The sequence below is a fragment of the Rhinichthys klamathensis genome, unplaced genomic scaffold (assembly GCF_029890125.1).
Source record: "Rhinichthys klamathensis goyatoka isolate OS25496 unplaced genomic scaffold, OSU_Roscu_1.1 h1tg000004l_1, whole genome shotgun sequence".
NCBI lineage: Eukaryota > Metazoa > Chordata > Actinopteri > Cypriniformes > Leuciscidae > Rhinichthys > Rhinichthys klamathensis.
In genome coordinates this window covers 2576080-2590281 of record NW_026606557.1, presented here as the reverse complement: position 1 = coordinate 2590281, position 14202 = coordinate 2576080, and the positions used below count along the sequence as shown (strand labels likewise).

The 14202-nt window shown below is 47.2% G+C and overlaps 1 protein-coding gene across 1 annotated transcript; it reads left to right on the top strand.

The window, feature by feature from the left end:
* Positions 1–1454: 1454 nt before the first annotated feature.
* On the top strand, positions 1455–13534 carry anks4b (ankyrin repeat and sterile alpha motif domain containing 4B). The gene is made up of 2 exons (XM_056251322.1): positions 1455–1731; positions 12129–13534. The coding sequence occupies exons 1-2, from the start codon at positions 1571–1573 to the stop codon at positions 13234–13236; spliced, it is 1269 nt and encodes a 422-aa protein (XP_056107297.1). The 5' UTR covers positions 1455–1570; the 3' UTR covers positions 13237–13534.
* Positions 13535–14202: the final 668 nt, after the last annotated feature.

The following is a 14202-nucleotide window of genomic DNA, read 5'->3' as shown; positions in this document are numbered from 1 at the left end:
CTGACTACAACTGTGGTGATTTTCACGTTGATCTACTGTTTTATTATTTAATAATTAACTGCCAAAGTCCTATACTGTATACCTTGTTGTACAGCAATATCGTGTAGACGCGCAATATATTTTTAAGCGTAGATGGCGTGACCGCAGTGTCAGACGCCTACTTATTTGAGTAACAATGTAACTACCGACGCTATAGGGACGTGTCCCTACCAATATCCAGTGACACTGATATATCCCTAGCAATAATTTCGATCAAAACTTTAAATATATTTAGATATTGATGTCGCCGTCCCCACCGATTTCAAAATCAAACCTATACGCCACTGAAATACATCATCTTAAAATAAAGTAGGCTATAACCCTACTTTTTATGTAACTACTTCACAGAAATATAGTAAGTAGGCTATAACTTAAACTGACAGACATATCTAAGTATGTTTGGTCTATACTTACTAAATTTTTTTGATGAGTAGCCTTTTAAATACGTTTTTACCCACATATAGTTTACATACTGAGTAGGCCTATGTGAATTTTTGTGTAGTCCACTGGTAGTGTCCATAGGAATTTACTTAAAGTACAGTTGAAGGTATTTTTCAAGTATAAAAATTAATACCTAAATAGGAACATAATAGTATACATAAAGTGCACAAATAATATAAAAACAGTAAGTATGATGTTAAGTTGTATACTTGCAGTATAAAACTACTAGTCGTTTACTGAGAGTGTACTTCAAAGTGTACTTTCATAAACAAAAAAATGTTCACATGCAGTATAGTTGCAAAAAAAACTTAGTTGTAAACTAGTTGAGCACTCAAAGTTTACTGTAACACTATACTTTAATAATTAAAGGTATACTTTTATACACTACAAAGTGGGCCAATTTACTCCCAAGTAGTATCGAAAAAGCACTTACAAGGATACTTCTTCTAGTACATTGATGTTATTAGTAAACTACATGTCCACTTCCCAGACAGCCATACATTGTCGGCCCAGATCCGGCCCACCCCACATCTGGTACGCATTGGATCCACATGTACCAGATGTGGCTGGGGATCTGGGCCGACGCAATGTTGCTGTCTGGGTTGACCTGCCATGAAATTTGACTTAGAGCTCTCACAAAAATTAATAAATAAATAAAAATATGTATAAGACATATATAATTAAAGCATGCTGTGTTAGGGGGGAAGTGTCATAAATACAACAGGAAAAAAAGACAATAACATCAGCTCGATTGAAAAAAAATTTGACTTCTAAAATCATGTCATGACATTCTTTCATGATATTGACATTTGAAATATTGATTAAATAATGATTAAATGAAAACTATAACAATAAGAGTTGTCCATATTTATATCTCTGTCAAACTAACACTGATGGCGTGTGTCTGGTAAACGATTCCAGCTCAGCCTGGACTTTAGTTTATGACAGTGACATGGGTGTCAGTGCGATCAGAGTTTCTCCTCCCTCAGACACAGAGACCGAGCACGCAAGAGGAGTCTGCAATGATGCTCCTGTAACACTTCGTGAAATACAGTTTACTTGCTGAAGAAGAGAGATAGTTATTACAGCCATGTCACGATATCACAAAGCAGCCATTGATGGCTATTTGGAGCTACTGAAAGAAGCCACAAGAAAAGACCTGAACACCCCGGATGAGGACGGCATGACACCCACTCTCTGGGCCGCTTACCACGGACACATTGAAGCTCTTCAGCTGATATGTAGCAGAGGGTGAGCTCAGAAAACACACTAAACTTTTCTACAGCCTACTGATCAGTGTACCGATGGCTAGCTTTAAACATTTAATCAAATCTATACATTCATTGAGCTTTCATCCAGAATAATTTTTTGTTTTATTTTAAGTTACAGTTTTACAATGGTTGTTACCTTGCTTTGTTTGTCTCACAACTGTTTTTAATCATTGAAGGCCATAGATAGATATCCATGTTCTGTAGCAAACAATGTATTACTATATTATGCAAACTGTGATCTTGATCCTAGGACTCTTCATTATTACAGTGGGTACCTCGTGGAAAAATAAGTGTGCTTGATTGTATTGAATGTGCACTTGTAGTGCCAAAATCTTAAAAGTGTCTATTTTTTAAAAACTGTAAGTTTGTAGATAATATAATATTAATGAAACAAAAGGCCACTTAAGTGCCCTTAAAGAGAGACACTTTCATGACTGTTTCTTAACACACTTAAGTAGACTTTTAAAAAGTGTTAATATTGTCAAATTCAAAAGTTTTACTGTAAAGTACATTTGATGTGTTGACTGACAAAGCAGCACATGTGAAGTACTTGATTATAGTTAAAACTGTAGTATTCAATATCACATTTAAAGTTAATTTATTTTAAATGTCCTTATTCACACACATCTTAGTTTCAACAGAAATTACATTAAAGTGTATTTTAGTTTATCATAAATGCTTGTCAGTACATTCAGCAGTAACTTTAACCTTATTTCAAAGACAACCGAATTATTGTTAAATTACATATAAAGATGTACTTAAGTCCTACTCAAGTGGGTCAAAAAGCATTTAAATTGCATTTAATATAAACTTAAACTGTAATACATTGCAATTGAATTGCAACATGCAATAAAGTGTCTAGAAACATTACATTAATTTCACATTTAAGTATATTGTTTAAGTTATATTATTTCCGTAATGAGTACTCTTTTTAAAAAGTATGCGTGTGCTTTTTCACAAGGGGTTATTATACATTACATATTCCCCAGATTAAACCATCTTTATGACCTTTGGGCGGTTCCCTTAGAGTCTCTTTGCTTTATGAGAAATCAATCATCACTCTCGAGTGTACTACAGCAAATCACATAAACCGACGTCATCAATATAATAGCCTTCCACTGAAATACTCGGCATGATAAAAAGGAAAGCTGATTAGAATTACACCATTTATTTAGTTTCTCTCTGGGAAGCTCTGTGTCCTCCTCTGACTTTCTTTCTCGCATGATCTGCTGCGTACATCGTTTGTAAAATTCCCAGAGTTGACGCCAAGAGTTTAATCAGCCAAATTAGTTATGCAAATCTGGAACAAAAGGCCTCTTCATCCGTTCCAGGGTTTATGCAGCATTTGCTCAGGGTAGAGTTCATTTATTCAGTGCAGCATTGGGGCCGATCTCACTCAAAGAGCACTGATCGCCATGGTTGGCCCTCAAACTGTACAACCACCTTTCTAAATGTGCTGTGTGATGAATACTAAGCCAGTGAGAGGTGTGTCTGGGTATGGATATTCAGAGATATAGTCTAAAAGTTATGTCCCTCTCTCTCTTTTTAATGATACTTTTCACAACCTGTGCCGCTTGTACTGCACGCCTCATCCGCTGATGAACAGATGCTGCTCAGTCAGTGAGATAAGCTCTTGTAGATATTGTAATCAGAGATTTTATGGGTGGACCTGTTGGACTTTCATTTTACAACCGGTTACATATTAACTCTTTGGATGGATTTAACCTCAAGCATCATGAGTTACGAGAAAATATGTTAGGGTGGAATTTTAATTGCTGCTGCTGGGGACAAATGAGTCTGACAGGTGCCAAAGATTGTAGTTATTTTGCTGTTGCTTGATCTTATTTGTCTTAAAGTGCCCATTAACATGTTTATAATTATATTTTTGGGAGAAAATGTATACATTTACATGATTTAAAACGAATCGGTTACCTAACGTAACCTCGGTTCTCTCTAGAAGAGGGAACGAGTATTGCGTAAGCTAGCTTACGCTGCGGGAAAGATTCATCTTTGCTGAGATATTGAAGCCAAAAAATTATTTCATAATTTTGTATCCATACACAACGCAGTTCCTCTGCGGCAGACCTAGAGCGGGCTAGCTAGCAGCTCATTGGTTCGCTCAGAGAGAACTGCTTAAGCCTATGGGAGAGCGGGGCTGAACCCGCTTCCAATGAGAGGCGCCCGCGCGCTCATTGCGTCATGACCCGCCAGAATGGGCGTGGCCATGGTGTATATAAGGCGCTCTCCCAGGCTTATATGTTGATTTATTTCAGCGTGAAGCGAAACGCTAGTAGCGCAAGCACGGCCGGGAACGCAATACTCGTTCCCTCTTCTAGAGAGAACCGAGGTTACGTTAGGTAACCGATTCGTTCTCTTACGAGAGGTTCTCTCGTATTGCGTAAGCTAGCTTACGCTGCGGGAACACCTGGCCAACGCCGTGCGCGCTACGAATCCACTCATGAAAAACCCAGGGATATACCGGGGGAATTTCCTAACGTGGAGTGAATGTACAAAGAGGCCGCAGAGCGGGCTCATGAAGTGTACACATAAGCATGTATGGGGCCAGCAGAGCGGGCACATGAAGTGTATAAGCATTACAGGAGAGCACAAGGGGCGAACCGGTTGTGAGGGACCTCCAGAAATGCAGCTTCTTAGAGAGCTGTTCGTCAGACAGCTAGTAATTTTGCCTGCAAGGCGGGAACTTCCAAGTTATAAAACCTGACAAAAGTGGACGGGGAGGCCCATCCCGCGGCCACACAAATGTCATGAATGGAAATTCCACAGGACCATGCCCACGATGAGGCCATGCCTCTAGTGGAGTGCGCCCTGATGCCCAGAGGGCAGGGCAGGCATTTAGATGCGTAAGCAGAGGCGATAGCGTCCACTATCCATCTAGACAGTGTCTGTTTTGAGGCGGCCAGACCCTTGGTGCGCCCCCCAAACGACACGAAAAGCTGCTCAGCGCGTCTGAACGCGGCAGCGCGCGTAGTGTACAATCTCAGAGCCCGCACCGGACAAAGGAGATTGGCATCGCGCTCACTATCGGATGAAGGCAGAGCCGATAGGGAGATAATCTGAGCCCTGAACGGGGTACCAATCGCCTTCGGGACATAGCCATGCCTAGGTTTGAGAATGACAATCGAATCATTCGGTCCAAACTCAAGACACGCGGCGCTGGATGAGAGCGCGTGAAGATCCCCAACGCGTTTAACTGAGGACAGAGCCGTCAGGAAAACGGTTTTGAGCGAGAGGTATTTCAGATCCACAGACTCGAGCGGTTCGAACAGGGGTGCTTTCATAGCTTCAAGGACTATAGAAAGATCCCAAACCGGAACCGACGGGGGCCGCGGAGGGTTCATCCTCTTAGCTCCCCTGAGGAAGCGGATGACTAACTCGTCTTTGCCCAATGACTGAGCGCGTCGGGGTTCCGCGAACGCCGCGACGGCTGCCACATAAACCTTGAGAGTGGAGGGGGACCTGCCCTTGTCCAGCATCTCTTGAAGGAAAACAAGCAAAGACGGCACCTCGCACGACCGTGGGTCCAGCTGTTTGTCGGTGCACCATTTTGAGAACACAGACCATTTAGACGCATAGAGCCTTCTCGTGGAAGGTGCTCTAGCCTGTATGACAGTGTTTCTTACTCCCTCTGGCAAATCAACGAATAGTCGTTGATCACCCATGCATGCAGCGCCCAGCGCTGTGGATGGGGGTGCCAGATCGTGCCGCGAGCTTGAGAGAGGAGATCTGCTCTGACTGGGATGGGCCACGGGGCTGTCTGTGACAGCTGCGTGAGCTCCGGAACCCAATTCTGACTCTCCCAACGCGGGGCTATGAGGAGCACCGAGTGGCGTGTGTCCCTGATCCTCTGAATTACCTGTGGTAACAGAGCGATCGGAGGGAATGCATAGAGCGGGCGGCGAGGCCATTCCTGGGCTAGCGCGTCCTCGCTCTTCGAGAAATATATTGGGCAGTGAGCGTTCTCTTCTGACGCGAAGAGGTCTACTTCTGCTCTGCCGAATAGTCGCCACAGTAACTGGACCGTCTGTGAGTTCAGGGACCATTCTCCTGTGGAGATGAGGTTCCTGGACAGTATGTCTGGACCGTCGTTCAGATGGCCCGGCACGTGCGTCGCTCTGAGCGAGAGCAGGCGGCTCTGAGACCAAACTAGAATGCGGTGCGTCAGTCGACAGAGATTTCTGGATCTGACACCGCCCTGACGGTTGAGATAGGAGACCACGGCCATATTGTCCGAACGGATCAGGACGTGGTGTCCCTGGATGCGCGGGAGAAAGTGCGAGAGCGCGTTCTCGACCGCCAGCATTTCCAGACAGTTTATATGTAATGGGCTTTCCTGAATCGACCAGTGGCCGAAGGCCGGTGAGCCCTCGCAGACTGCACCCCAACCCGTGTTGGATGCATCTGTCGAGATGACTTTTCGGCAGGAAAAAGGTCCCCATCGTGACGCCTAGACGAAACCATTCTGCTACTGTCCATGGCTGCAGCGCCGTGAGACACGTTTGCGTAACCCTGATCAGCTGGCGACCCGTGTTCCACGCGCGGTGGGGTACACGGCTGTTCAACCAGAACTGAAGCGGGCGCATGTGCAGAAGGCCCAGCTGAAGTACAGCGGAGGCTGAGGCCATGTAACCCAGCATCCTCTGAAAAGTTTTCAGAGGCCTGCGGGTGCCCATCTGGAACGAGGCGGCTAGACGCTGAACACTGCGCGCGCGCTGTGTAGACAGGCGAGCCGTCATCGTGACCGAGTCCAAATCTATTCCTAGGAAGGAAATCGATTGACTGGGATGAAGGGAGCTCTTTGTCCAGTTGACAGAGAGGCCCAGCGTTTCCAAATGGTCGAGGAGAACTGCGCGGTGCGACAGAAGCTCCGTCTGTGATTGGGCCAAAATCAGCCAGTCGTCCAGATAATTCAGAATGCGCAGCCCCTGGCTTCGCAGGGGGGCGAGCGCCGTATCCATGCACTTCGTGAATGTACGGGGCGCCAGAGATAAGCCGAACGGGAGAACGGCGTATTGATAAACAAGACCCTCGAAGGCGAAACGTAAGAATGGCCTGTGACGGGGATTTATCTGGATCTGAAAATAGGCGTCTTTCAGGTCTAGAGATATGAACCAGTCCCCTTGGCGCACCTGCGCGAGGAGTTTCCTGGTAGTGAGCATCTTGAACGGTCTCTTCATGAGCGCTTTGTTCAAAGACCTGAGATCTAAGATCGGTCTGAGGCCGCCGTCTTTCTTGGGAACCAGAAAATAACGGCCGTAAAACCCCGACTCGGTCATAGATGGCGGGACTCTCTCTATCGCGCCCTTTTGCAACAGCGTCGCAATTTCTGAGCGGAGCGTGCCGGCGGCCAGCGGGCTGACAGAAGATTCGAGCTGCGCGCGCGCACGAGGCGGGCGGCGGCGAAACTGTAGCAGGTAGCCGTTCTTTATAATGCTTAACACCCACGGGGAAATGCCTGGAATGGCTTCCCACGCTTTGGAGCATGCGGCTAGTGGCCGAATGGCTGTATTGCCCTGATTGCTGCACATAGCGGGCTGGACACAGTGTGTGGGCGCGCTTTGAATGTGTGTGGCAACGGGATTTGCACTCAGAGAGGAGTCTATGGGCCGTGACACAGAGCGAGCAGAGAGGGGACACGTGCACGAGCTCGTGGGCGTGTTTATGTTCTCTGATATTAGAGCGGGCTGTGCCCGTTTCATGTGATGGGGCTCTGATAGAGACACGGGATATGTTATGCTTGTGTGTATGGGTGAACACATGATTGTGGGCACATTTTCTACACAACTGGCAAAATTTCTCTTTTTGAGATTTCTCTGGGTAGCCGTAAAAACGGCTTTTTGTCGCTCGCAAGCGGGCTGGGACACCGGCTTGTTTGTGGCGGTCAACACTACAGCAGTCGGCGAAATAACGGGGACTGGCAGAGGGCGAAGCTTTGACGGCGGTCCGGCCGCGGCGGGAGAGCACCGTCGTTTTCTTGACATTGTTAGGCAGACTTCTGATGATCAGGCTTCAGCGTGATCTTGGGTCGCGGGCCACGGGGGGGCGGCGGTCTGCGGCGGCTGTCAGAGCGAGAGCGAGGGCGAGGGCGGCCGCTCTGACTGCGCTGAGTTGTTTGAGTCTGCGGAGGGGGGCGCTGTGATGGGGCTCTGGCGGAGGGCTCGTGAGAGCGGCCCGCTGAAGAGCTAGCGCGGCGGGGTAGAAACAAGTTCATCGCCTGAGAAGCTTTCTGTACTTCAGAAAAGCGATCGACAATTCCCGTGACGGCAGATCCAAACAGGCCCGTCGGGGAGAGGGGCGCGTTGAGAAACGCGGCGCGCTCAGAATCTCCCATGTCGGCGAGCGTGAGCCATAAGTGTCTCTCAGCAACACAAAGGCTGGCCATGCATTTCCCCAGAGCTTGTGCGGCGGCTTTAGTGGCGCGAAGGGCGAGATCCGTAGCACTTCTCAAATCCGTGACGGCGGGGGGGGGTTTTCTACCGCCTTCGGCCCATTCACGGAGAATATCGCTCTGTAACACTTGGAGGACAGACATAGAGTGAAGCGCAGCGGCGGCCTGACCGGCGGCGGCGTAAGCGCGAGCATGAAAGCTCGAGGTCGCTCTGCAAGCCTTCGAAGGAAGCGTGGGTGAAGAACGCCATCTAGCGGAGGGCGGGCAGAGGTGTGTGGCGACCAAGTCCTCGACGGGCGGCATGGCTGCATAGCCTTTCTCGGCGGCTCCGTCCACCGAGCGCAGCGAGGCGGATACATCGGAGCGATTTCTAGCCGAGAGCGGTGCATTCCAGGATTTTGTCAGCTCTGCGTGAAGTTCAGGCAGGAATGGAGCGGCCCGGGTGCACGCGGGGGTCGAGCGCCGATGAAAAAAGCTACCGTCCATTCGGTTCGGGGCCTGCTCGGGTGGAGGAGACCACTCGAGACCGAGGCGTTCGACGGCCTGTGAGAGGAGGCGCACCGTCGACTCTCTCGCGGATCCGAGAGATGACCAGTCTTCACTGTCAGAAGCGAGCAGTGAACAGGAGTCCTTCTCCTCCGCGGCGTCATCGGAAACAACAGAGCGGCCACTCGGCGGCAACTGAATGTCCGGCAGGGGCGGGGAGGGAGAGCGGGAAGCGGGAGGCGGCGGCGGCGGCCCGCATGTTTCCGCTGGGGGCTCCGGCGGCCTTTGAGAGCGGCGTTTCTTTTTACGCGGCGAGAGAATAGGCGGCGCGGGAGCGGTTTTCACTGCCAGAAGTCGTGCCCGCAGGGACGATAACGGCAGGCTTTCACAGAGGTCGCATCCTCCATCAGCGAGGGCGAGTTCTGCATGCTCGAGTCCCAAGCAGAGAGCGCAGATGACATGGCGGTCTCCGTCCTCGAGACGAGCGCGGCAAGAGCCGCAGGAAAAACGAGACATCTTTAAAAAGACGCTCGGCTCTTTTAGAAATAGAGAAAGGATACAATCGTCGGATGGCCTAGCTTGCTGGGCGGCTGAAGGTGGCGAAGACGGCCGGCTTCTTCAGGGTCCTTGAGCTCGCTAGAGGATGCCTTCTTCGACGGCGATGGCTTTTCTCAGGAACAGCAGAAGCGTGCAGCTTGCTGAAGATGAAATGAATCAAAATATAAGCCTGGGAGAGCGCCTTATATACACCATGGCCACGCCCATTCTGGCGGGTCATGACGCAATGAGCGCGCGGGCGCCTCTCATTGGAAGCGGGTTCAGCCCCGCTCTCCCATAGGCTTAAGCAGTTCTCTCTGAGCGAACCAATGAGCTGCTAGCTAGCCCGCTCTAGGTCTGCCGCAGAGGAACTGCGTTGTGTATGGATACAAAATTATGAAATAATTTTTTGGCTTCAATATCTCAGCAAAGATGAATCTTTCCCGCAGCGTAAGCTAGCTTACGCAATACGAGAGAACCTATTACAGACTCATCTATTATCTGACATGCACAGACAACACACAAGCTAACAATGGAAAGTCTATAAGGATAGGATAACCTTAATGCACATATTAATAGTGTTAAATACACCACAGCTAGTATGCGGTTATAAAATCACCATCTGTTTTAACTCCTTTCTCTTAAACACCCAGTCTCCTCTGATTGGTCAGCTGGCCCAATCTGTTGTGATTGGTCTACCGCTTAGAGCTTGTGTGAGAAATGTAACGCCCCTTACTATAATCGGTTATCAGCTTCTGAGGATTCGTGAGCTGTTCAAAACAGTATTATATCTATGGGAACTATGACATCTGTTTTGTCAAACAAGTTTGAGCTAAAGTCTGATAATGAGATAATGAGAGCTCCTTGTCATAGCAAAATCATTTACCCAACTGTTTTGGTGACATGGCTAAGTCATTGAAATGGCAGGACTACAATTGAGGCGTTTTAGGCATCTGCAGTACCCTTGCACAATTTGAATTTGCTCAGAGAGTCACTCTGGCATTGAGTAATGATACTCATTGTAGCCGACCTGCACCAATCACATCAGTGTATCTGATATAGGCGGGCCAGAGGTGACCTAAACAGATGACGACAGTGCTGCGACGTCAAAGTCATTAGTAAACATTGCAAGATGGCTATGGATGAACACCAGTTGTTTGAAACGGCTTTGGCCGCTACAATGAACGAGTTAGACTTGGCTTTTTATATAAAAGAGGAACAGAAGACGGTGCTCGGATCGTTTTTGCTGTTTTGCCGACCAGATACGGCAAGAGTCGAATCTACCAGTTAGCTCCGCTGGTAGCTAACCGCATGGGGCGTATTTGTGATTGGTCGTAGTGTTATCCAATTGCGTGCAATGAGATTTGCAAATGCATGCTTGGTGCCGCCCCTTGAGTTGGGGGCGATTTTCGTTACTCAATGCCAGACCCTTAATATTTCATATTTGGGTAACTGTAACTGTAACTGTAACTGTGGATTGTTTACAGGCACAAACAGCTATATTACACACTAAAAGGAATATTAAGTACCCTTTAAGGCCTGTTCAGACAAAGAACAATACCAATGACTATAACTATATTAGCGTCCACACCAATGGACGAAACCCGCTGATTACTATAAACAGGCAGCAGATTTGTAGTCTCTTTAAAGCAGGATGGATTCTGATTGGCTGTCAATATTTTTATTGTTCATCAGTTGGAAAAAAATCATTCTGCGAGTGTTGTTCCAACTATATCGTTCCACTGTGGCGTTATTATTATAGCTGTGGTGTGGACTTCCCTATTCTCATAGAATAAGAACAATTTAAAAAAACGTAATAGTTATAGTTATCGTCCTTGGTGTGACCGGGTCTTTTTTCCCTCGTCTTGAACTACAAACTACATTTTCATGATACTACAGTGCTTGAGTGGATGAATTCTGAACATTGCTGAGTGTTTGCTAACTTCTAGGTTGTTGTAGTTGAGACCAGCTCATTCAAGTCCGAGTCCAGTGGGTTGAGTCTGAGTCAAGACTGCGACTAGACCCAGACAGCAACATAGTGTTCCGGCCCACGTCTGGCATGCGTTGAATCCACATGTACCAGATGTGGCCCGGATCTGGGCTGACACTACGTTGCTGTCTGGGGAAGTCGGTCGAGTCCAGTTCGCCTGCTCAAAAATCCAGCATACACCAGGATTAATTCCATGTTGTTTATGCTGGTTTAGTGCTGGTCTAGCTGGTGGACCAGTATAGTCATGCTGTTCTCAAGGAAAAATTAACTGGTGTAGCTGGTCCTCATGCAAAGCCTACCTTATGCTGGTACCTCTACCTTTTCAGCAGACTCAGTGTAAATATGCTTTCCTTTGGAGTGAATAAAGCCTGGTTTTGTTGGATTATATGCGTGAGTCGGTACAGATCACAAAACATATGCGTAGTGTTGAAGTACTCAAGACTGGACTCAAGACAAAACCAAGACCATGAGAATATGGACTCAGACCAGTCTCAAGTACTTCATTACTGATGGGTGGATGCTAGTTAGTTTTTAGGTTGTTCTCTGTGGCTTCTTAATAGTGTAAGTCAAAAGAGCCCATCCCCAAGTCTCCATGATACTCTCTAGATATGGCTCAAGTCCCTCCTTCAGTGTAATGGGAATTCCCTCTCCTGTTTATCGCTGCCACATAATTTAGGGAACTAACAGCACCTCTTTTCAACAAGCAGCATGATTTGAGGTGCTATTAATGTCCATAGTACAAGCACACGGACAACCCAGACAGCAACACAGTGTCGGCCCAGATCCGGCCCACATTTAGTACACGTATTGAATCCACGTATGGTCCGCATCTGGGCCGACACTATGTTGCTGTCTGGGGAAACCCTTAACCGTATGTATGAGAAATAGAAATAGTGTTGCAAGGACCATTAATTATAAGTATCAAAAACATGATTGTTCATTATTATCTGTCTTGTAGGGGGGATCCGAACAAAAGTGACATCTGGGGGAACACACCTTTGCATCACGCCTCTGCAAACGGACACATGCAGATCGTCAGCTTCTTAGTGAACTTTGGAGCCAACCTCTTCGCTCTGGACAATGATTTCCACACTCCCATGGACGTGGCTGCCTCTCGAGACCATATGGACTCTGTCCGATTCCTGGACACTGCGGCTGCCCAACAGACAGGCCAGAACGCCAAAAGGGTTGCACGTCTGAAAGATCAGGCCACTAAAGATGCCGAGCGCAGAGTGAAGCAGTGCGAACGGGTACAGAAGAGACATCAGAGTAAGATGGACAAGATGTCTCGTGGCGGCTCGGTCTCGGAGGGAAGTTCCTTTTCCGGCACGGGTACCTTGAGCAGCGTGAACGGCGATCAGTTCTCCAAACTCATTGCCGCTGACGCCAATGGATCGGTCACTTCAACGATCAAGGGAACCCTCCAGCGCAAATTTGGGAAGAAGGACAAAGGGACAGTGAGTAGACAAGGGGACGGCAATGTCATTTTTGTCAAACAAGACAGCAGCTCGCAAGAGAAACCTGGTTTTGTTGACGTCTTCAATGAGCAAGATGAAATTCAGGATGATGATGACGATGCCGAGCGAGGATTGGACGACGAAGGAGCCAGTCAGGTGAAGTCTATTTTTGAAAGGCCTGGTCTTGGGAAAATGGTGTTCCGTAGGAACTTCTCCATGGAAATGGCCATGGACCCTGAAGACCTCCCCATTGGTAATACAGAAGACCTTGGGTTCCTCGTCCGTCAAGAGTTGTTGGAAACTGTGGATGAAGGACTGGAGGGATTGGACAAGGATTCAGAACTGCCTTGGAATGAAGAGGAGATTGGTCTGGATGAGGAAGAGGAGACCTCACACTTGGATTCGTTCTTGGCGTCGATCGGCCTGTTGGATTTCGGTCCTGTGTTCACCCGTGAACACTTGGATCTCGAAGCCCTGATGCTCTGTTCAGATGATGATCTCAAAGGCATCCGCATCCAGCTGGGGCCACGCAAAAAGATCCTGGAAGCGTCGGCTCGCAGGAAAGTTGCGCTGGAGCAGCCTGGCATTATGAAGGACACCTTCCTTTAATAACGTGTTGCACTCAGTTCTGCTGAACACAAACATTTACAGTTTCTCTCAGCTGACACTACTTTACCATCATGTAGGTGTTATTTCATAGCTGACTTTCTGTGATTTCAATGATTTTACACGTTAAAATGTCCTTCATGTAGAACAATAAGTTAAAACTCACACACAAACATTCGGCTTCAGCTATGATTTTTTGAGAATCCACCCTTTTTTCGAAGAATATGTTGATTTCTGCTGCTTTTTCATCTCTGAAAAAAGGACACATCTCTAAATAAATATAACACTGTTCTTTTCTAAAGATGTTCTGTCTGTCTGTCCGTCCATCCATCCATCCATCCATTCATCCATCTATATGAATTACCAAACACATCCTGTAATTAGAGACGTTATATAGAATATTATAGCATTGCGCATGATGTCTGTTAACAGAATGAAACAGAAACAAAGGAGAGGGATCATTTTATCAGTAACTACAATGAAGGAACTAATGTCTGCATGAGAAGCAGACACGGGTCCTTCAAGAAGACGATGAATGAAACAATTAGTTGAAAATACATCAAGTATGCTGTTGATTGTTAAATACATCCACAATAATGCATACTTGCTTTTCCTCCTGGACTTCTTTTCCATTGCACTGGCGTCGACAGCTTCCACAGAGGTCTGATCTAGACATCAGAAACAACAGTTTCTGGAGGGTTTGTGCACTGTGTGTTTGGACTGTTTCAGATAAATGTAAAGAGAAAAACCTGGCAGTGGCACTGACGCAGCTGCTTCTTCCACTGCGATCTTCAGTGCTTCCTCTTCAACAGGCTCTTGCTGGAGCGTCTCCTCTGGTTTTAGGCTGCAGTTCTCCTTTTTTTAGGCTTGAAACTGTCCTTTGGTTCTTCCCATCATCTTCTTTCATCTCCTGAGCTGAAAAATGCCAGTTGTAACGCTTCCTGAGCAGTCAGCTCATGCTAGCGCAAA

What these genes read in the sequence shown, in the direction of transcription:
- anks4b (XM_056251322.1), top strand. Translation starts at nt 1,571, where the DNA reads ATGTCACGATATCACAAAGCAGCCATTGATGGCTATTTGGAGCTACTG. An exon ending in CAGCTGATATGTAGCAGAGG is followed by an intron (nt 1,732 to 12,128) that starts GTGAGCTCAGAA and finishes TCTGTCTTGTAG; the next exon opens with GGGGGATCCGAACAAAAGTG.